The sequence below is a fragment of the Cucurbita pepo genome, chromosome LG04, assembly GCF_002806865.2.
Source record: "Cucurbita pepo subsp. pepo cultivar mu-cu-16 chromosome LG04, ASM280686v2, whole genome shotgun sequence".
Lineage (NCBI taxonomy): Eukaryota > Viridiplantae > Streptophyta > Magnoliopsida > Cucurbitales > Cucurbitaceae > Cucurbita > Cucurbita pepo.
In genome coordinates this window covers 8,704,941-8,725,861 of record NC_036641.1, presented here as the reverse complement: position 1 = coordinate 8,725,861, position 20,921 = coordinate 8,704,941, and the positions used below count along the sequence as shown (strand labels likewise).

Genomic DNA, 20,921 nt, shown 5'->3' with positions numbered 1-20,921 from the left:
GTGAAAACACTTGTTTGAGATTCGAATCCGTCCAAAAACAAAGTGATTCTAAACATGCAACCTAAACTAAAACTTAGCACTTAGCTTAAAAAATTTCAAGCCTAATTTACGAGACAACATATATGCTTTTATATAACCTCAAAATGAAACTCTTAACCTTCCCCGAGTAATTTCAAGAGTTGTAACATTCAATTTATGACCATAATAATTAGTTAATAGGTAAATGTAACCTAAAAAGTTACTTGTTGCATTAATTGCAAGTACAATTTCAATGAAACTCGACTTTATTACAATTTGGTGAAGTTTATATTATATAATTAAGACGTAATTTAATATTTGAGATAGAGTTATAAAATAGGTATGATGTGTATTAAATTTGGCCCTAACATGGTTGGTTTTTTAGGATAGGACAGATAATTTATTTTGTTCATCTCTAGAATTCCACTCATTGTGTTTCTCAAGGAATTGTTTTTCCTTAAATTAGGGATTTTGCTATCTTCATTGGTTACTGTGATATCATTAATCTCAACCTTACAATAAAAACAAAAAACGTCATGTTAATATATGTTGTCCGTTTTGGTCCGTTACGTATCGTTGTCAGCCTCACAGGTTTAAAACACGTCTATTAGTGAGAGATTTCCACACTGTTATAAAAAATGCTTCGTTTCCCTCTCTGATCGATGTGGGATCTCACAATCCACCCCCTTGAGAGCCCAACGTCCTCGTTGGCACACCACCAGATGTCTGGCCTCTCTAACCCACCGGCTTTGTTAAACATTATACTGGCGTTCTGGAAGAAATTTTCTGACTAGTTGAGCTAAACTCAAATTTAAGCTTTATAATCACAAGTAAATAAATTAGATGTATTGAAAAAAATGCAGAGAGAGAAAGTGAAACGAGGAAAATGAAATTCGGGATTCAAAATCCGAGATTGCCCTCTTTTTGAAGGAACAGTGAAATCACCGACTTTTGTACCTCACGACTGATTGTATCCAACCGTGTAAAACTGTCGATATGTATTTGGCTCTCGAAAGAAATTCTTTAACTAGTCGAGCTAAACGAGTTAAGTGTCGCAATCGCGCTTTTGATGGCAGCGGACTTGTGATTGTGCGGCACTCACTTTCCAACGACAAGTGAGCTAAGCCAATTCGTTCTTGCATCGCCTACGGGCAAGCGACATATGCTCGAGTCTCTGGCCTTGATTTTAAGAGAAGGTTTTAGAAAACGAGGGCAAAGAGAGATTTTCGAATGAGACGTTATATAAGCAAGCAAGAGAGAAATAACAACGGCTCACGTATATAACTTTGGGTAGGGAAAAGTTGATAACTACCTAGACATGATATTTCTAAAACGGCATACTAACACTAGAACATGAAAAAGACATAAAAGGTTGGGCATGTCATGGGCATGCGGCCATGGGCAACACGCCTTGGACGAGCATGACCGTGACACTAAGCTCAGGGTTTTTAGATACGATTCCCGAGCATAAACCCTGAGCTTAGTGTCGCGGTCATGCTCGGGAATCGTATCTAAAAATAAATAAATTAAATGCATTTTTTTCAAAATTACTAAAAATTAAAAGATAGAGAGAGAAACAAAAAGGAAATTTGAGATTCAAATTCCTCTATTTCCTCTCTCTCTCTCTCTACAGTGAAATAAAAATCGATCTTAAATGCTCTCCTCCTCCTCTAATGGCGTCTCACAATAACAGCTCCAATTCCAACTCCAATCGCCATTTCTCTTGGCTCATCAAATCTTGCTTCCCCAACCCTAACGATTCCTCTCCCACTCTCCCTGTAACCTCCAAATCTTGCTTCCAATCCGCCGCTACAACCACCCACACCCCTTCTCTACGGCCACCTCCCGCCGCCGCGCCGATCTCCTCTCTGCCGGACGACCTTCTTTTGGACTGTCTTTCTCGAGTTCCGTCCGCTTCTCTTCCTTCTGTCTCTCTCGTCTCCCGTCACTGGGCCCGGCTTCTGCTGTCCTCTACATTTGTCGATCTCCGCCGTCTTCGCGGCCATTTGGAGGATACGGTTTATGCTGTTTCTGCAACTAATTATGGCCTATACGCGGCGAGTTTCAACTTTCCGAACGGCGGTTTGTGGAAGGTTGCGCTGTTTAAAGCCAAGGAGAGTGTGTTTTTTAGTGATTTCTATGGATTGCTCTCTCACGCGCGACTCTCCGCTATTGGACCTAGAATTTACCTAATCGGTCGAAATGCGATGTTTCTGTACGATACGTGGTCCGGAATGGTGACGGCGAGATCTGCGATGAATTTCTCCAGGAAGAAATTCGCCAATGCGGTGATTTCTGGTAGGATCTACGTCGCTGGCGGTGCTCCGACGACGACGGCGGTGGAGATGTACGATCCGGAGACGGACTCGTGGCAAGTCGTTGCGCAGTCGGCGAGAAGACGGTACGGTTGCATCGGAGCCGCCGTCGACGGAGTATTCTATGTAATCGGAGGACTGAAGATCGGAGAAGGAGTTTCAGCTAACCTAGTATCACACGGCGCTTGTAGATCGGAGGCACACGTCTACGCGAGCTCCATGGATATGTACGACGTGGAGGCGCGTACGTGGCTGAGAAGCAGCGCAGTACCGGGAGGAGGCTGCGTGGTGGCGGCGTGTGCAGCGGCGGGACACATCTTCGTCCTCACTAGTCACGCCGTCGAGCTCTCGTTCTGGAAATTCGATGCAAGAAGAAAATGCCCTAACAGTAGCAACCGAACCTCAACCAAATCCACCGGATTCGGCGAGTGGTACAGAATAAGAAGTCCACCGCTACCGCCGCAAGTCCGGCTGGACAGCACGGTGAGGTTCAGCTGCGTCGGAATGGGGGAGACGGTGGTGCTGATTCAAGTCGCCGGGTGCATCGACGATATACTTCGCCGGAGCGGAAGAAGCGCGAGAGGATTGAAGGAAGGATTGGTACTAATCTACGAGACGAAAAGCGGAGAGTGGAGCAGAGCAGCGGACATGCCGGAAGTTATGCAACGCCCCGCCTGTATCTGTGTTAAGTGTTGATGACGCGCCGCCATGGTAGTAATCAGACGCGCCGCTATGGGAGAAAATGACAAAAAAGAGCGCGTGGCTTCACGGACGCGAGTGAGAAATCCAAACACGATTGGTTGATTCGTCAATTATTTAAGCCAACAGGATCTGATAATTCCAGATTTATTTGCATGGGGGCTCTGAACCTTTCTTTTTTTATTTTTTTTTTTTTTAAAAATGGGGTTTGTATTTATTTATTATTATTATTTTCAACGTTAAGATGAAAATACCTATGAATTTTTACCAAATTTTAAAAATAAATTTGTAGTAAACTAAAAAAACTATTTATATTTAGTTTAGATGCTGAAAATATTTTGAAAAAAAACTAATAGCCAAAAATAGTATTTTGAAGAAAATTTTAAAAATTGGAAACCAAAAATAGCTTTTAGAAAAATGAAAATATAAATTAATCGGATTTAATACAATATTAAATTCCACACTTTGGTATATATAATATTTAGATTTTTTAAAATTGGAATGAGTAAATTATAGCAATTTTCTAATAATTGTAAGATAAGGAAGGTCTAAAGAGTAAATTTAGGAATTTTTTTAATAAATTTGGATATGATTTTGAATAGAAAGGTTGATGTGACAAATGTATCAAATAAAATGTGATATAACAATTAATTGGGTTTGATGGATTCTGACATAAAAAGCATTACATTTTTAGCACTAATTCCCTTTCTAATTTATTTTTCTATCACATCACATAATTTTAGAATAATCTACAATAACACAATCATAAACAATTCCAAACTCAAAATTATTATTATTGTTTTAAAATTAATTAAAACGTTTTTAAAAAATTGTAGGAAAAAAAACCCAATTTGTGAAATTGAAATAAAAAATATAATTTACACAAAATTTGTTATTGATGAATGAATATATTAAGAAATTAATAGACACAAATTGAGTGTTATAGGATTTATTAAACATTTTTAAAAATTGAAAAACTAAAAATATAGAAATCTTAAAAGTTTGTATTTAAAAACATATAAGAAAGTTAATAATGAGTAATATGATTTATAGGTGAAATAAATTAATTAGTGGATTACTACTAATTATAGTTGGCATGCAAGCCAAGTTATCATATTTTTAAAAGTTGATTCAATTATTGGATGATTAACAAAATTTCTCTCTCATACACATCTAATTTGACACCGACTTCACTCATTCAGCACTTCAAATCTTGATAAAGAATTCATCTACAAAATTTCAGATCAAAATATATGTCTTAACTAGTTAAATTATGACCACGTTCTTATAAATTAAAAAAAAAAATTAAATAAGTAAAGAAACTAATAGACTCATTATATATACTTAACAGCAATGAAATATAATTCGAGATATTGAAAGAGATGCAAGAAAATTCATTTCTCTACAAATAATTCAACACTACAAAATGAAGGTTGGGTTCCACCAAAAAGGAAAAGCAACACAGCAATTAGATGCATCATCAAAATCACCCTCCATCCGAAAGTTCTTCTACAAGACACCATATTTCCAATAAATGTAGCTCTCAAGGTCTTGTCTAGACTAAGAAGATTAAGATTTAATAACTCGAAAAGCATACGCAGGCAAAAATTTGAAACTTGAACAAACCAAATCATGCTTCTTGTGAGCGAGATGAATAGAGCGTTATTATCTTCGCATCCCACGTCCACGGCCGCGGAATGCAGCCCCCCCACGTCTTCCACCCATGGCACTGGCAGCAGCTTCTCCCTGTGCACTCTCCGACTGCGCGATAAAGGTCAGGGGGGAAGAAATGTTAATAACCATGACTGAGTGTAAAAGAAAATCGCACAAGAGAGTAAGACTCGATCAAGTATAACCTTGGGATTCTTCACGGTTTCGTCGACGCTTAGTATGAGACAAGCTGCCTCTGTAGCAGCATTAATAGCATTTATCTGCAAGCGAACGATTCGGTGTGACAACAGAAAAATATCAAAATCAAAGTGCTTCCTGTGGTTATTATTTTGTTTCTAAAGGTTAACACATCCAGATACCTTAACGACAGCAGGTTCCCATACAAAGTTTGCAAATGAATCAGCAACTCCACCGGTGTTGATGTCCACCCCATACAGTGCGCCGTCACCTATTTCAGAACCTCAACATGTTACTACTATGCAATCATTTGACGAGGCCAAATATAGAAATAGAGTGAATAAAAATGGGCCGACACATCAAGTAATGTTAATCAAACTCGACTATTCATCAAATGAGTGGAAGATAAATCCAAAACAAAGTTTCGAGATGGAAAATTCTACCTGAAGGATGTGAGTGTTTCTGTCGCAATTTGTTGAGGACATCGGTAGCATCAAACCCGGCATTGTCGCACAGTTGTCGGGGAATAACCTGCAGAACCACAAGAAGACAACCCAGTAAGTCATCCCTCCTAAAACCATGTTTCTATCAATATTATCATAAAGCAGGGATTCTGAAGGTGTGCAAATATGAGAGTAGTGGATGGCTGTATCGAAGTTTTTAGTTAAGGTCCTGAATGAAAGAAAAAAACAACTCGAAATAAAAAGGAGCCAACTAAAGCAAGAACAGCCAATATAAATTAACAACCTCGAGGTAAAAGAACATAAAAATAAACACTAGCTGATTTTACTCGACAATTGCTTCAACAATTTCAAATAACCAATAAGGTAGACCCCCCTCCCCCTACTTTCCCATCCTTTTTCATAGGGCTGCCATTTTCGTTACTTTCCTAATTCTTTAGATGTGCAGGAAGGAGTCCAACTCAAATTTACCAGGCGGCAAGACTGAAAGCAAGCATTTGAACAACGAAAGTTTTCATTTAGAAGGGCATATTCAATGGTCAAAGATACAAGTGAATAAAGCTATGCAATAAAATCAGAGCATCTTTCAAGTAAAATAGATAGATCCGCTAACCAACGATTGTAGGCAAGCAGTGATAGTTTATAGTATATTCTTGTCTAAATGAACCTTTAACACTGAAAAACAAAATTGAACTAAAGCCAATTTTTAGTCGAACTTGTGGAAATGAAGTAAAGCATGACATGATATGTGGCTAACATCCAAACTCCTATGGACCCATCAATTGTTTAAAGACGAAAAAAAATACTTGAAAGTCACAAATGGTACATAAAAAGCCCTCCCGAAAGAAGGAATAATGTTATGTTCTTCAGTTGTGTCTAGTTATTTTCAAAAGAAGTGAGAGGCCACTAATCTACCTCAAGAGCTTTGGCATATGAGTTGATGAAAAGCTGAGACTTCCCAGCTATTGTGCGTGCATATTGCCTCAAATATCGACTGATCTCCATCTGCCACAAAGTGATTAAGTAGACAAAATTGAGAAAGGGATATTTAAATAAAAACCAAACAATCAAATTAAGGTTAACTGAAATAGTAAACATACATCTATTGCTCCACCTCCGGCAACAACAGTAGAATTCTTCAGTGCTCGTCTTACAATCATGATAGCATCGTGCAAGCTACGCTCTGCTTCTTCAATAAACTGAATGATAATAGTAGTGTCAGCAAAAAACAGGATAACTGACAAACACAAGGTGGTATATCTAATTTTTCGTACCTGATCAGCTCCACCTCGTAGGACTATGGTGGCTGTTCTACCTGATGGACAGCCACTGAATATATTATATCTTTCATTACCAACTTGCTTTTCCTCAAAGACCTCACATGTTCCAAGAACCTTTAAGCCAACAAAGTAAAACAATATCATATTCCTCAGATGATTGTTTGGTTCTGAAAAACAGAGGAACGCCAAGAATACAAGTTGCTAAACAATTTCTAACAGAATGTGAGCCTACCTCATCAATAACGTTGTTAACAGATGTCTGTACTGTTCCACCAGTTGCAGCAGCAACCCTTTGCAAATCCTCTTCAGCCACACGGCCAGCACAGAAAATATCTCGGTCTGCAAAATACTGTTAAAAGCAAACCATTGATGTGGATTAAGAGGCAAATTGACTAAATGAGTGGTGATAATACTTCTTAAATTTTCAATAGAATATTACTTCATAATATCCATTGTCAAGAATCATATTTGACATAAGAGACCTTGTTTAACCATAAATAACACTGGAGACGTAATCATTGTGAGAAAACACAAAAATAATAACCTGTGTGGCAAGATCACCAATAGCCAAACGCGAAAGAACAACCTTGGCTCCACTCTCTACACATTTGTCTAATTTTTCATAAATAATATTCCATTCTGCATCAACAATGGACTGATACTGCAATGGATCAGAGAGCCTACGAAAAACATTGAGTTTCTGGGAGTTTAGTACAGTAATAAAATGGAGGGGGAAGTTCTATAAACTGAATCTTACCGTATCTCTGCATTTTCTTTCTCTGATTTAAGTTCCAATTCAATATTTAGCAATAGTATCTTTGGATTCAAAAACTTCTTTGGCTGCTGTTCAAAACCTGCATAGGAAAATGTCTTCTTGAAGGCAACACCATTTACCAGGAAGGAGTCGCGCATAGTCCCTCCAGGAACCTGACAAGCCATATCAAAGTTCCAACAGCACAATACCATTCAGTAAATGTACCAGATAATTCATTAAAATCATTTGAAGGTGAAATTGAATCAAAGAATTATTACCAAACCCAATAAGGGAATAATTATGTATAAATAAAGAACTGTGAAAAAGAAATTTGATGTTATGAAGGTTTCAACAGCAAAACACTGTTTAAATGCAGATAATTGTAAAATCGAATTAAGAAATTTCAAAGTTGTTCAATCACTATTCCAGATGATATTTCAAAGTTGATAATTTAGCCACGTATCTTCGGATCAAAAAAACCCAAACAAAAATTATAATACTGCACGGCAGAATGATTTAGTGCTCCACCTATACAAGTTATCTGTACCCATGGAGCAAGATAATGAAGAATTCAAAGGAATTATATGAGGGTACATACCTTCTTTATACCAATCATGTTAAGCCTATCTTCATTGCCTATTGCAATAACAGAATCAACAACCATTGATGCAAAGAAGTCCTTTTCTCCACCAATGAGCTTAGAGGAAAGTGTTGTAGCAGCACATTTAGCCAACAAGCTTTTCTTTTCCTCCAAGCTCTTCCCCTCGATGCTGGTTGCCAATTCTTTTACTTTCTCGATTGCCTACCAAACAAATACAGTCAGAGGAGAGTTAGGTAGGCATTCAACACTTAAATGTAATATTAATGGAAGCTAAAGTCACAGACCAAATGGCTTGCAGTCCGATAGCTCCGTATTAAATTTTGAGAGTGGACTCCATCCTCTATAAAAGGCTTGGCCTCCTTCAAAAACTCAGCAGCAAGAAGAACGACAGTAGTTGTCCCATCACCAACCTGGAACACAATATTAAGCAGTTCCGTGAACATTCCCATTAGTGTCATTATATATAAAGTTCCATCTTCATTCTTCCTTTCTTTTTTTTTTTTTCCTTTTTTTTTCTTGGGATGGCTGTTGAATCAGCTAGAAAAAAATTGACCCAATAAAATCTTATCAAAATATTAACTCAATCTCAGTTCCATACTTCATATTAGCTAGCAAGCCAAGCCACACATATGGGATTACAATAATTAAAATAGTAGGAGCATAAGAGAAAATAATACACGAACACCTCTTTAAAATTCCAAATGTATCACACTATTTATTCAAGAATTACTTGATCTTTTATGATAGGAACAAAAAAATTACTTGAGCTTATTAAACTCCAACATCTCGTTCAAGATACATGAAAATAATCACGCATACAGAAACTGATGCCTCCACTTTAATGTGAAGTATCTCACTAATCATTACAGAAAATCTTGATTTCACATCAGAGATCGAACAGATCCAGAAAGTTAATTAAGAAGAAATAATAATAAACAATTTTCGGTAAGCTCCCAAATCCATCTCTACTTGCCTGCTACAGTGTAGAAAGAAAAAAATGAATGTGCAACTCCTCTTAAACTATAGGGAGTTTAGTTTTTAGCAACAAAAATGATAGCTAAAAACCTCACATCTTCTCATTTCCGCACCCTTACTGAATGTGACGTGAAGAATCATCTCCACCCTTCCACGATGTAATTTTGCTTATAAAAAGTCTAATATACAGTAGGTCAATTTCAGTACTTCATATCATGGACTGAAGAAGTGCTGGAAATTACAAAACACTGAAAAATAACACATTTCATACTTCAATCGATTTGTTATACATCAATTCAATTTGAGAAATGCAAGTACCAAGAAAAAAAAACTGCATAATATAAATCCGAAGCCCAAGAACAAATCAACCCTACACCTATATGCCAAAACAAACACGAAGTCGAGAATCGATCAAGACAGTTTCAGCATCAGAATTAACAAATGCGAGAAAGAGCAACAAAAAGACCAGGCCAATACCTCGGAGTCCTGCGACTTGGCGATGTCCACGAGGATCTTAGCGGCAGGATGAACAATATCAAGGAGCTTCATAATAGTAGCGCCGTCATTAGAAATGGTGACATTTCCCTTATCGTCATGAATGAGCTTGTCCATACCTCTAGGTCCCAAAGTGGTACGCACCACATCGGCCACCGCGGTACAGGCATTGATGTTGCTCACCAACTGTGCCTTACCTTGGGAAGTATCCGTTCCCTCTTTCAGCAGTATGATCTGAGGTTGCTGTACAATTCCGACACATAACAAAGAGTCAGATATGGTGAAGGAAATGAAAAAGACTGCAAATCACACATGAGAACGTAATGGAAGAAGGTGAAAGTGTGAGAGCTTACCAGCATGGCTGCCATTGTTGGAGATGTAGAGGTCGGAGTAGGAGGGAAGTGAAGACGCTGTAAGTGTTCTTTGTTGGTCTCTAGGGTTTGGTGGGAAGTTGGGGAAGAAGCTCTTCAAGAAAACAGCTTTCTTTTATTTAATAACTAATTCTCAGAGAGTTCAAGACAATTAATGACGTGTCCATTATTTTATTTTATTTTATTTTAAATTTAATTTAAAACAAATTTTAATAAAATTAAAATATTAGTGGTAGACATCATTTATTTATTTTCAAACATTCCATTAATATTTTTTAACTTCGTTTCAATAAATATCTTAAAAAATATTCTCTAAATAATTAAATTTTATTTGTAAAGATGTTGGGAGAATACATTATTAAATTACATAAAAATTAATATATATATATATATAATTATATCGTAAACAAAAATTTTATTTAAAATTAAAAATAATTTCAAATTTGTTTAGTTCGACAAAATCTAGTTTTATGATAACTCGTAAATAAATCGGATCGCACGATTTCATGGAATTTTGAAATAAGTTAATTAATTTAAATATTTAGAATGTTGACAGAAAATTTAATATATCAATTTTATAAAAACGTTGCTAAACTGTCAATATAATAAATAATTATAAACAAATAACAAATATACACGTGAGTCAGACAGAGTAAGGTATTATCGAAGATTATTGAAGGGAATGGTCCTACGTTGGCTAATTAAGAGAAAGGTTAAAGGGATTTATAAAGAAGGAACGTGCTCCTAAGAACTTGTGCTCAAAATAGATACTGTTATATTGTAGGGTCTTTGATTCCTAATAATATATACGCGTCTTGTTATTATGTTATTTATTTATTTATTTATTTATCGGTCTCATTTATAAAAAAAATTAGATAAATGATAAATATGATTTTTTTTTAAGAGTTTGTTTCAATTAATTTCAACAAGGACACGAGAACCCTCTTGGTATAGACTGATTTGATCTCATATTGGAGAGGTATAAGTTTTTAAATGATTTTTTTTTTTTTTTTAATAATTTAACTAATTTTGAAAAAGCAGGCACCGTGTCACAATCGCATTTTTTATGGCAACGGACTTGCGATTATGCGGCACTCACTTTCCAACAACAAGTGAGCTAAGTCAATTCGTTCTTGCGTCGCCTACGGCCAAGCGACGTATGTTCGAGCCTCTGGCCTCGGTTTTAAGATAAGGTTTTAGAAAACGAGGGCAGAGAGAGATTTTTGAAAGAAACATTATATAAGCAAGCAAGAGAGAAATAACAACGGCTTACAATATATAACTTTGGGTAGAGAGAAGTTGACAACTAGTCGTATCCCCTATAGTATATTCCGAGGCATTTCATATCTGATAGAAATACAAAAGTAAAATACTAGAATATGAAAAGACATAAAGGGTTGGGCTTGTCATGGGCAACGCGCCTTGGACGAGCATGACCGTGACACCCCGTGCCAATAAGTTTTATTTGAAATAAAAAAATAATAATAAATAATAAATAATAAAAAATAAATAAATAAAATAAAAACCCAGAAAAATGCCCCAAAACTTTTTAAATTTACAAACCGGGCGCGGCAGTACAAAACCGGCTCATGGTTTACTCGGGACGAGGGTCTTGGCGGGGTTGCTCAGAGGAGATAATAAATAGGTTAAATTAATAAAAATATATATAAACTGATATATTATTTAAAATATATATATTTAAATTTTAAAAATATATATTGTTTGTGATATTTTTATTTAAAATATCTTTAAACACTTAAAAAAACCTATAAATTAAAAAAAAGTTTCAATAATACTTTTAAATTAAAAAGTTGAATTTATTTTTACCGTTAGCATTATATTTAAAACTAACTATTAACATTATATAAATTATCTAAACATTTTAATGTTATTTTAAAAAGTTTACGAGTATTTAAAAAATGTAATATTAATAATAAAAATATATTTAATTTTTTTTAAAAAATTAAAGTTATTTTTTAAGTTAAAAAAAATAAGAATTTAATTAAACTTTTGAAAACGTGTATTTTTTAAACACCCTTGAAATTATTTTGAAAATTAAAAAGTATATTTGAAATAAAATATTAACGATTTCTATCCAAAACTAAAATATTTTTAAATTTTAAAAAATTCAATGGTATTTAATTTATTTAAAATTTAGAAGTATTATTAAACTTTTGTAAGTGTAGGAATATTCACGAGTATTTTTATTAATTTAGGATAGGAATATTCGCGANTTTTTTTTTTTTTTTTTTTTTTTTTTTTTTTTTTTTTGTCTATTTAATTTTAAAGCATTATTTTTAGTCTTTTAATTTAAAATTTTTGGGACAAAATTATAATTTCTACGTTTCAAGAAAATTAAAATCAAAATATATGATTTAAAAATTAAAAAAATGATTAAAAATAATTAACAATAATAATATTTTTTTCTCGAGAACCCCAAAAATCGGCAAAATGCTGCAAAAAGACCCCACAAAACTTTCCGCCTTTCTTTCCATTCCCTTTCCCTTCCACTTCCATGGCAGTCTAGAGAGAGAACGAGAAATACAGAGAGAGAATGACGGACTTGGAATGGAGCGAAGCAAGGAAGAGGATGATCGAAGATCAGGCAAAGGCGGAACTAGAATCTCTCCAACTTCTTCATCCTAATCGCTTCGAATACCTAAAGCTCGAACTCAAATCCTTCATCCAACTTCTTCAATCGCAATCGCAATCGCAATCGGAAGAGCTTTTTCATCAGCCGAACACTGTCGAAGCCTCGAGACGACGATCGCCTTCCTCTCTCGCTCCTGATTCGCAAGGTCAGTGCTCGCTCTGCTGTCCGCTCCATCTCTTCTTCTTCTTCTTCTTCTTCTTCTTCTTCTTTTCCGATTGTTTACTGATTCATGTGTTTTGTAGCAGAGTCGAGTAGCTGTAGGAAGAGGAGGAAGATACCTAAAGCTCGAACTCAAATCCTTCATCCAACTTCTTCAATCGCAATCGCAATCGCAATCGGAAGAGCTTTTTCATCAGCCGAACACTGTCGAAGCCTCGAGACGACGATCGCCTTCCTCTCTCGCTCCTGATTCGCAAGGTCAGTGCTCGCTCTGCTGTCCGCTCCATCTCTTCTTCTTCTTCTTCTTCTTCTTCTTCTTCTTTTCCGATTGTTTACTGATTCATGTGTTTTGTAGCAGAGTCGAGTAGCTGTAGGAAGAGGAGGAAGACGGAGGAAGGAGGACAAATGAAAGTGTACGGGAACGGATTACGGAGAGAGATCGCTGAATCGGAAACGGGAGACAAGAACGGGCGGCGGAGGGATAGAGTTGATGTGGTTCTGGAAAGAGCCGTTGTTTGTCTCCGGAAGATTCAACGCTTCAAAACGGCTCTGATTTCCACCGCCGATTGACGACGGCGCTCCATTTCCTTGCCGCCTCGAAGGTGCCGCTCCACTTTCTCTCTGTTTCGCTCTTTCGCGTTTCCTGCCATGAGTTGCCGCACGTGTGCAAAATTTTTGAAACTAGGCGGGGATAAAATTTACAATTTTCTGAGGGCGTGTGTGAAATTATTCTCATCCTTAAGGTCAAATTTGCAATAAAAAGAAACTTATAACCAACTTTCAATTCAGAATTTTGTGTATAAATATTGATTTTATATTCTCTAAGATCCAAATTATAATTTTTAAACAAAATCAAAATAGTCGTTATTTTTTCTAAAATTTAATTCTTGAATACTCTTGTTGTTGAAAATGGAAAAAATGTATAATACATTTGTAGCAAATTCTCCCACATTTCCTTAATTAGGGAAATAAATGTTTGTTTTCGAGCATGGATTATCAATAAGCTTAGAATTGATTCCTCTCGGGCCAATACCCGAACGGTTAATGGAGACGGATTGGTTGGCAATATGTCTACGCTAGTTCAAATCAGCTCAGTCACAACAAACTTGAATTGTTTAAAGTAAGATACAAAATCTACATGATATTTGTTCTTAGTATCGTACTCTTTTGAGACTCACGAGATGATTGTGTGACATCTTCTCTTACCATCAAATAAGACAGCTAGCTATAATCAGGGTTGTCGGTGACATAAACAACCTAGATTTAGCCTCTATCGGGTTCTTGGAACACAATTTTAGAAAATTGGGTTAAAGAAACTTTAGAGAACGTTTTCAAAGCTATTTAAGAAAGCAAATATTATAAACGAGCAAGAAATAAGAAATAACTAGCATATATACTCGAGTATGAAGATTTGACAACTAATTAAGTCTCGTATAATACATTTTGATGACAATTGATTTGAGTAAAAGCGTGAACGTCAAATGTGGCATGGAGTCATGTGGTCACGAAATTACAAGAAAAAACTAATAATTAGCTAGAATGAACGAGGTACGAAGGCAAGGTAAAATGGCTTGAAATGAGCATGTGACCACGAACAATATGGGACAGGCGACATGACCACGAAACTAAGCATTTTTTAAAAATTTAAACATTTAAAAATTATTTATTTATTTTAAATTTAAATCTCATTTTGGTATTTTATTTTTTAAATTTGGTTTTGTTTTAATTTATAACATTTTAAAATATCAATTATAGTCTCTCAAAACTAGTTTTAAGATTTATAATCCTATCTATAATATATTTGTTAGCTTAAAAAAATAGAAAATTAACTTTTTATTAATCAATTTTGAAAAAAAAAAATTGTTTAATTTACATTTTTTTTTCTGATATTGTGATATGCAAAATTGGGACTAATAAAATTTTCCACAGAGACGCACACGTGTCGTCTTATGATTTGCTTATCAGCGGATTAGAATACACGATGGCACATCGGATTACTCTCTAAACGTCCTCGATCGCGCCTTCTCTTTCTGTCTGTCTCTCTCTCTCATCGTTTTCCCCTCTCCTCCTCTTCACGGCCACCAGCCTCCGTCACTGTAGGCGTCGCCAGTCGCCGGCGTCAGAACTATGACAAGTTAGGTCCGCCCACTTCCATGACTCCTTATCTATTTTCCTCTTGTTAATTAGTTATCATCTCTTTCAGTTTCTAGGGTTTAATTCCGTCTCTGTTTCTCTGTAATGCTATAGGGCTTTGATTTTATTTGGTTGTAGTCCGAATTATGATGTTTTTGGTTGCTTGGTGAGATATGCCTTTATAATGGGGTTTGGTTTTGGTAATCTCGGTGTATATTAAGTTTCTCAGCTATGAAAAGTTTAATTATCTGCTAAAATGTGTCCTGTTTTCTTTTTTTCATTTTGTTTTTACTAATTTTTCACTCAATTCTTGTTTNTGCAATGTTTTGAATTCATTTACTTGATTTTTGTCTCGAAATTATAGATTTTTCTTCCTTTTCTGTTTACTACCAAGGAATTTTGGTGTTAAATGTGTGGGAATGGATGAAGTTTGAACATGATAAATTGAGGTACTTAGTGTATTTAGATGTTTAGATCAGTGGTTTTATATGTATCGTACTAATAGCAATAATAAATTTTATTTGAAGACGTATGCATACAGTTATAGATTGCACTTGTTGGAAATAGGCATTCGATTATTGCCTTAGGGAGATTGCATCAGTTTTATGGTTGGACTCGCATTATTGGTGCTACTGATTTTATGTTGACCTTTCGCTTTTAAGGCCAAGTGGTTACTAGAAAGTGGAGTTTCTAACATGGTTCAGTTTTTTGGTGGCTGGCTGTACCTAGAAAGCTCAATTCCAATGGCTTCCATTCATCGGAGACGTCAGTTTATGTGTCTGATTCGTGAGCTAAATGATGCGATATTTTCAAGGAGGCAACCAAATATTTCGATCACGTTCTTCTTCACTCACTTCTTAACTGTTGTTTCTCTCTGTCTAGTGGAACATTTTTAATTCGAAATGCTTTTAGGTGGTCTGGTGGTATGTTGTTGGAACTTTTTGCAGTCATATTGGATTAAGGACAATAATTTCTTTTTGGAATGTTGGCTACCTCGCCATCTTTCAGGAAACGTGGAGAAGAACGGGGGAATTTGAATATGTGGCTGTGGTTAACTAGTTTTCTAATAGAACTTCTAGGAAGTCTCTTGTGTCTTTCTGTTACTGAATATTTAGGGAGTGATCTTTGGGTTTTGGGACAAATTGTGGTTTTGCGAAGGGGGTTGTTATCTTGTTTGGTGAAAAGTAGGCTGCATCAATCATTTACACTTGACCTGTTTTATCTCTTGTGAGCTTTGGTGTCTTAGAACTAATGGTATTTTGTGGTTTGATAATTTGTTGCAGATTGTATCTAAATTGCATTGGGAGAGAAAAAAAAATGGATGGGCTTTTCCCTTCTATATTGGGTTTCATGTTGGATAAATAACTTGGCTTTACACAGTGGATTTGATGGATGAAATGGTTGAGGTTGATGGGATGGCTCATCCTGCAATTGTAGATGACAGTGATGTTGACCCTCATGAAGGTAAAATTAACACTGTCGAAGATTCTTCACTTCACGATGAAGATGGAATCATTGAACCATATGTAGGCATGGAATTTGAATCTGAAGACGACACAAGGACCTTCTATGATGAGTATGCACGACGCTTTGGTTTTAGTTCAAAAATTGGCCAACTTAGTCGTTCTAAATCTGATGGAACTATAATTGCAAGAGAATTTGTATGTGGTAGAGAGTGTTCAAAAAGGAAATCTGCTGATAGTTGTGATGCAATGCTTAGGATAGAGTTGAAAGATCAGGATAAATGGGTTGTCACAAAATTTGTAAAGGAGCATAGTCATTCTACAGTAAATTCTAGTAAGGTACATTATCTACGGCCTCGCAGGCATTTTGCTGGTGCTGCAAAGACCATAACTGAAGCGTATACTGGTTCTGCAGGCGTTCCCAGTGGTGTCATGTCTGTATTAATGGATGACAACCATGCATCTGCGGAGAAGAATCGTGGAGTTAGAACTACATCATCTCAAGCAGAAGCAAATCGGTCACTTAATAATGCTTCAACTATGAATTATGCCATCAGGAACGCTGGCCGAAAGAGGACATTGGGGAGAGATGCTCAGAATATGCTGGAATATTTTAAGAAAATGCAATCTGAGAATCCTGGATTTTTTTATGCAATACAACTTGATGAAGATAATCGAATGGCTAATGTATTTTGGGCGGATGCAAGATCTCGAGCAGCTTACAGTCATTTTGGTGATGCAGTTACATTGGACACAATGTACAGAGTTAACCAGTTTAGAGTTCCATTTGCTCCATTCACTGGAGTGAACCATCATGGTCAGACAATTCTATTTGGATGTGCTTTACTGCTTGATGAATCTGAGGCTTCTTTTGTTTGGTTGTTCAAAACATTTCTAACAGCAATGAATGATCGTCAGCCTATATCAATTACCACTGATCAGGACAGAGCCATACATGTAGCTGTTGCTCAAGTGTTTCCAGAAGCCCGACACTGCATTAGCAAATGGCATGTCTTAAGAGAAGGTCAGCAGAAGTTGGCTCCTGTATGTCTCACACATCCGAATTTCCAAGTCGAACTTTACAATTGTATCAACTTGACTGAAACTATTGAGGAATTTGAGTCAGCTTGGAATTGTATCATTGAAAAATATAATTTAGCAAGAAATGATTGGCTCCAATCATTATATAATGCACGTGCTCAATGGGTTCCTGTGTATGTCCGCGATTCATTTTTTGCTGTTATATCTCCGAATCAAGGATATGATGATTCATTTTTGGATGGATATGTGAACCAGCAGACTACATTACCATTGTTCTTCAGGCAGTATGAAAGAGCTTTAGAAAACTGGTTCGAGAAGGAAATAGAAGCGGACTTTGATACAATGTGCACTACACCTGTACTGAGAACACCATCTCCTATGGAGAAACAGGCAGCAAATCTTTATACGAGAAAAATTTTTGCAAAATTTCAAGAGGAGCTCGTTGAAACTTTTGTCTATACTGCTAATCGAATTGAAGGAGATGCAGCTTTTAGCACTTTTAGGGTTGCTAAATTTGAGGATGACCAGAAGGCATATGTTGTCACATTAAATTATTCAGATATGAAAGCTAATTGTAGTTGCCAAATGTTTGAGTATTCAGGCATTCTTTGCAGACATGTATTAACCGTCTTCACAGTAACTAATGTACTTACGTTACCATCTCATTACATCTTGAAAAGATGGACAAGAAATGCAAGGAGTGGACTCGGATCGGATGAACGTGCTATTGAGTTACATGGACAGGAGTCTTTATCATCAAGGTACAATAGTTTATGCCGAGAAGCAATCAGGTTTGCGGAGGAAGGAGCAACTGCTCCAGAAACCTATACTGTTGCCATAACTGCACTTAAAGAAGCTGGAAAAAAAGTAGCAATCATCAAGAAGAATGTTGCAAAAGTCGCGCCTCCTAGCTCACAGGTTAGTGGGGCTAGCTATGATGAGAGGAAGACCTCAGCTTCAGCATCAGATACAACCCCACTGCTGTGGCCTCGTCAAGATGAAGTTATGAGACGATTTAATCTAAACAATGCTGGTGCTCCTGTTCAATCCATCACTGATTTGAATTACCCACATATATCTCCTGTGACCCTTCACCGAGATGATAATCCTCCTGACCACATGGTTGTTTATTTAGTTTCTGCTTATTTCTTGGTTTAGAAATGTGAACGAGTAAAAGTTTCTAACATTGTCCTTTGGTTTAGGCTGTTCTTCCTTATCTGAAATCAATGACATGGGTGATGGAGAATAAAAATTCGACCACAGGAAATAGAGTTGCTGTTATCAACCTGAAGGTGCTAAACGAAACATATGATTTCCTTTTCCTGGACTGTGCTTTCAAAGAGCTTTCAAGAAGTTATGATTTCTTTAGGTTGGGTGTTCTGATCTCATTTGTTGGACCTAGAACTAATAAGCTTCTTTACCACCTGTTGTAGCTGCAAGACTACAGCAAGAGCCCGTCTGCTGAATCGGAAGTGAAGTTTCAACTCTCAAGGGTTTCACTCGAACCAATGTTGAGGTCTATGGCATACATTAGCGAGCAGCTCTCGACACCAGCAAACAAGGTTGCTGTCATCAACTTGAAGGTTCGATACTAAATGCATCCAATTATTTAGATTTACCTGATTTTTACGTCTCACTTTGGCTGTTAGGTTCTAGTAATGGGAACACTAAATGGTCTCTTGTTATTAGCAATAGATCCACATTTGAGAATTAGAAGCATGGAGAATAACTGGTTTATTTATTCATGATCATAGGGTGTTAACATGACACTTAAGAGTTCTGGAGACCCTTTATGTATGCCATACACATTATATTATATGCATTATTATTTTACTTGTAAATGCATATTCTGAAATTTACTTCATCTCAGCTTCAAGATACTGAGACAACTTCTGGAGAGTCTGAGGTTAAGTTTCAGGTCTCTAGAGATACACTAGGTGCGATGCTGAGGTCAATGGCATACATCCGTGAGCAGCTTTCAAATGCTGTGAGTACTTTTGGCCTCAACCTTTTCTTTTTGTTTTCCTTTCCTTTTCGTTGCTAGTGTTCAAACTATCACATCCGTTTTTTCTGATTTTTTTTGGCAAATTTATATAATTATAGAACTTCATCAATGAGCTGTTGGATGTTCGTTACTTATTTGGAGTATATTGCTTGTGAACACGTAGCTAAACGAGTATCTAGCTTGCTAACCTTCTTGGTAAATTCATTTTCCAAGAGTGTCTTAAAAGTTGACTTGGTTGGGATCTTCTCTGCTGGCAGTTTACACTTGTTCTTACTGCTAGACTAGATTAAAAGTTTCTTCTGTCCATCTCTAGTTGTGGGAAGTGTTATGCAAATATCAAATAATAAAGAACAATCTTTTTCCTATTAAGGTTTTTCTGAAAAAAAATCGTTTTTTTTTTTTTTTTTTTTTTTTTTTTTTTTTTTNGTCTAGGTGTGTTACACAACTTCCACTAATTTCATTTGTAACGGCTCAAGCTCACCACTAGCAGATATTATCTTCTTTGGACTTTCCCTTTCGGTTTTCCCCTCAAGGTTTTTAAAACGCGTCTGCTAGGGAGAGGTTTCCACACCCTTCTAAAGAATGTTTCGTTCTCCTCTCCAAACGATGTGGGATCTTACAATCCCCCCTCCCTTCGGGGCTCAGCGTCCTCACTGACACACGTTCCCCTCTCCAATCGATGTTGTTCCCTTCCCCAATTGATGTGGGATCTCACAATTCATTGTAAGATCCCACGTCGTTTGGAGAGGAGAACGAAACATTTTTTAGAAGGGTGTGGAAACCTCTCCCTAGTAGACGCGTTTTAAAAACCTTGAGGAGAAGCCCGAAAGGGAAAGTTCAAAGAAGACAATATCTACTAGCAATGGGCTTGGGCTGTTACGTCATTAGACAACCGTTTGACCTCACAAAATTTAGTTGTTTGAAAATTTGTAAGATGATAGGTATGAAAAGAGGGGTTATTAGACTGCTGTCCGGTATATCTTGAAATGAGCTGTTCACAACTTTTGGACGTCTGAATTGTACTTTATCTGTTCTTATTTGTATCAAAACTTATTTGGGCAGGCTGAAACTCAGTCAGAACCACCTCTACCAAAAAAGCAACGGAAGTAAGGACCTCATAGACACCTGCTCGAGGACCTCACGGCACGTTAACTCATTTATTTCTTGAGCCTGCCAACGTAGAAGGCTACAAAATGCTTGCTAGTCTGTCGAGATTCTAGAATGTTTGGATGATCCCCCTTTTCTTTTTAGTTTAGGCTAGCCACATTTCCCTCTATAGATGTACATGTAACACTAGATTCAAGCATCCAATGGTCCTAAGGGTCATCTTGTTAGGGTCAGGCAAGGACCATATTGTATGATGCCTCCAGGAATAGAGTAGCTCCATTAATTATGCTTGTTTTCTTCTCGTCTCCTAATTATGCTCGTAGATCGCTGGCAACCTCGGCATTTTGACTGCTGCTGTTATAGAAGTGAAAGGACGGTCATTGAAGCTGCTCGACTTCTGACTGCCCCGCTTTCCTTGAAACCGAGTCTTAGATTTCAGCTTGCTTGCTTTCTGCTGAGGAAGGATGAAAATGGAGATGGCCACAACCCAAATTCGAAGAATCTGATACTCGAGTCTCGCTAACAAAGGTATGCCCCCCCCCC

The 20,921-nt window shown here is 36.6% G+C and overlaps 4 protein-coding genes across 5 annotated transcripts; 3 read left to right on the top strand and 1 right to left on the bottom strand.

Moving 5' to 3' along the window:
* Positions 1-1,604: 1,604 nt before the first annotated feature.
* Positions 1,605-3,275, top strand: LOC111793420 (F-box/kelch-repeat protein At5g26960-like). Its single transcript, XM_023675283.1, has one exon. The coding sequence runs from the start codon at positions 1,692-1,694 to the stop codon at positions 3,027-3,029; it is 1,338 nt and encodes a 445-aa protein (XP_023531051.1). The 5' UTR covers positions 1,605-1,691; the 3' UTR covers positions 3,030-3,275.
* Positions 3,276-4,403: 1,128 nt separating this feature from the next.
* LOC111793419 (T-complex protein 1 subunit eta) lies at positions 4,404-9,926 on the bottom strand. Its single transcript, XM_023675282.1, has 14 exons — positions 9,800-9,926; positions 9,429-9,689; positions 8,261-8,386; positions 7,974-8,177; positions 7,379-7,548; positions 7,166-7,301; positions 6,854-6,970; positions 6,616-6,735; positions 6,442-6,540; positions 6,257-6,346; positions 5,324-5,411; positions 5,063-5,151; positions 4,889-4,963; positions 4,404-4,793 (listed from the first exon to the last, which is right to left on the bottom strand). Exons 1-14 carry the CDS (start codon positions 9,812-9,814, stop codon positions 4,698-4,700), a joined length of 1,686 nt encoding a protein of 561 aa, XP_023531050.1. The 5' UTR covers positions 9,815-9,926; the 3' UTR covers positions 4,404-4,697.
* Positions 9,927-12,301: 2,375 nt separating this feature from the next.
* Positions 12,302-13,391, top strand: LOC111793421. Its single transcript, XM_023675285.1, has 2 exons — positions 12,302-12,615; positions 12,988-13,391. Exons 1-2 carry the CDS (start codon positions 12,372-12,374, stop codon positions 13,197-13,199), a joined length of 456 nt encoding a protein of 151 aa, XP_023531053.1. The 5' UTR covers positions 12,302-12,371; the 3' UTR covers positions 13,200-13,391.
* A 1,256-nt stretch (positions 13,392-14,647) lies between these two features.
* On the top strand, positions 14,648-20,668 carry LOC111793417 (protein FAR1-RELATED SEQUENCE 3-like). 2 transcript variants are annotated; one of them, XM_023675280.1, is made up of 6 exons: positions 14,648-14,763; positions 16,046-18,388; positions 18,469-18,558; positions 18,700-18,849; positions 19,137-19,253; positions 20,334-20,668. In XM_023675280.1, the coding sequence occupies exons 2-6, from the start codon at positions 16,151-16,153 to the stop codon at positions 20,379-20,381; spliced, it is 2,643 nt and encodes an 880-aa protein (XP_023531048.1). In that variant the 5' UTR covers positions 14,648-14,763; positions 16,046-16,150; the 3' UTR covers positions 20,382-20,668. The 2 variants fall into 2 exon arrangements, with proteins under 2 accessions (XP_023531048.1, XP_023531047.1); XM_023675279.1 differs by having other exon boundaries at positions 14,648-14,768.
* Positions 20,669-20,921: the final 253 nt, after the last annotated feature.

Coding starts and splice junctions, on each gene's coding strand:
- LOC111793420 (XM_023675283.1), top strand. CDS start 1,692: ATGGCGTCTCACAATAACAGCTCCAATTCCAACTCCAATCGCCATTTC.
- LOC111793419 (XM_023675282.1), bottom strand. Junction 8,387..9,428: donor CCAAGTCGCAGGACTCCGAG/GTATTGGCCTGG, acceptor ATTGTGTTCCAG/GTTGGTGATGGGACAACTAC. Junction 6,971..7,165: donor TTGGTGATCTTGCCACACAG/GTTATTATTTTT, acceptor TGCTTTTAACAG/TATTTTGCAGACCGAGATAT.
- LOC111793421 (XM_023675285.1), top strand. CDS start 12,372: ATGACGGACTTGGAATGGAGCGAAGCAAGGAAGAGGATGATCGAAGAT. Junction 12,616..12,987: donor TCTCGCTCCTGATTCGCAAG/GTCAGTGCTCGC, acceptor GTTTTGTAGCAG/AGTCGAGTAGCTGTAGGAAG.
- LOC111793417 (XM_023675280.1), top strand. CDS start 16,151: ATGGATGAAATGGTTGAGGTTGATGGGATGGCTCATCCTGCAATTGTA. Junction 18,850..19,136: donor TTGCTGTCATCAACTTGAAG/GTTCGATACTAA, acceptor ACTTCATCTCAG/CTTCAAGATACTGAGACAAC. Junction 19,254..20,333: donor GTGAGCAGCTTTCAAATGCT/GTGAGTACTTTT, acceptor TTATTTGGGCAG/GCTGAAACTCAGTCAGAACC.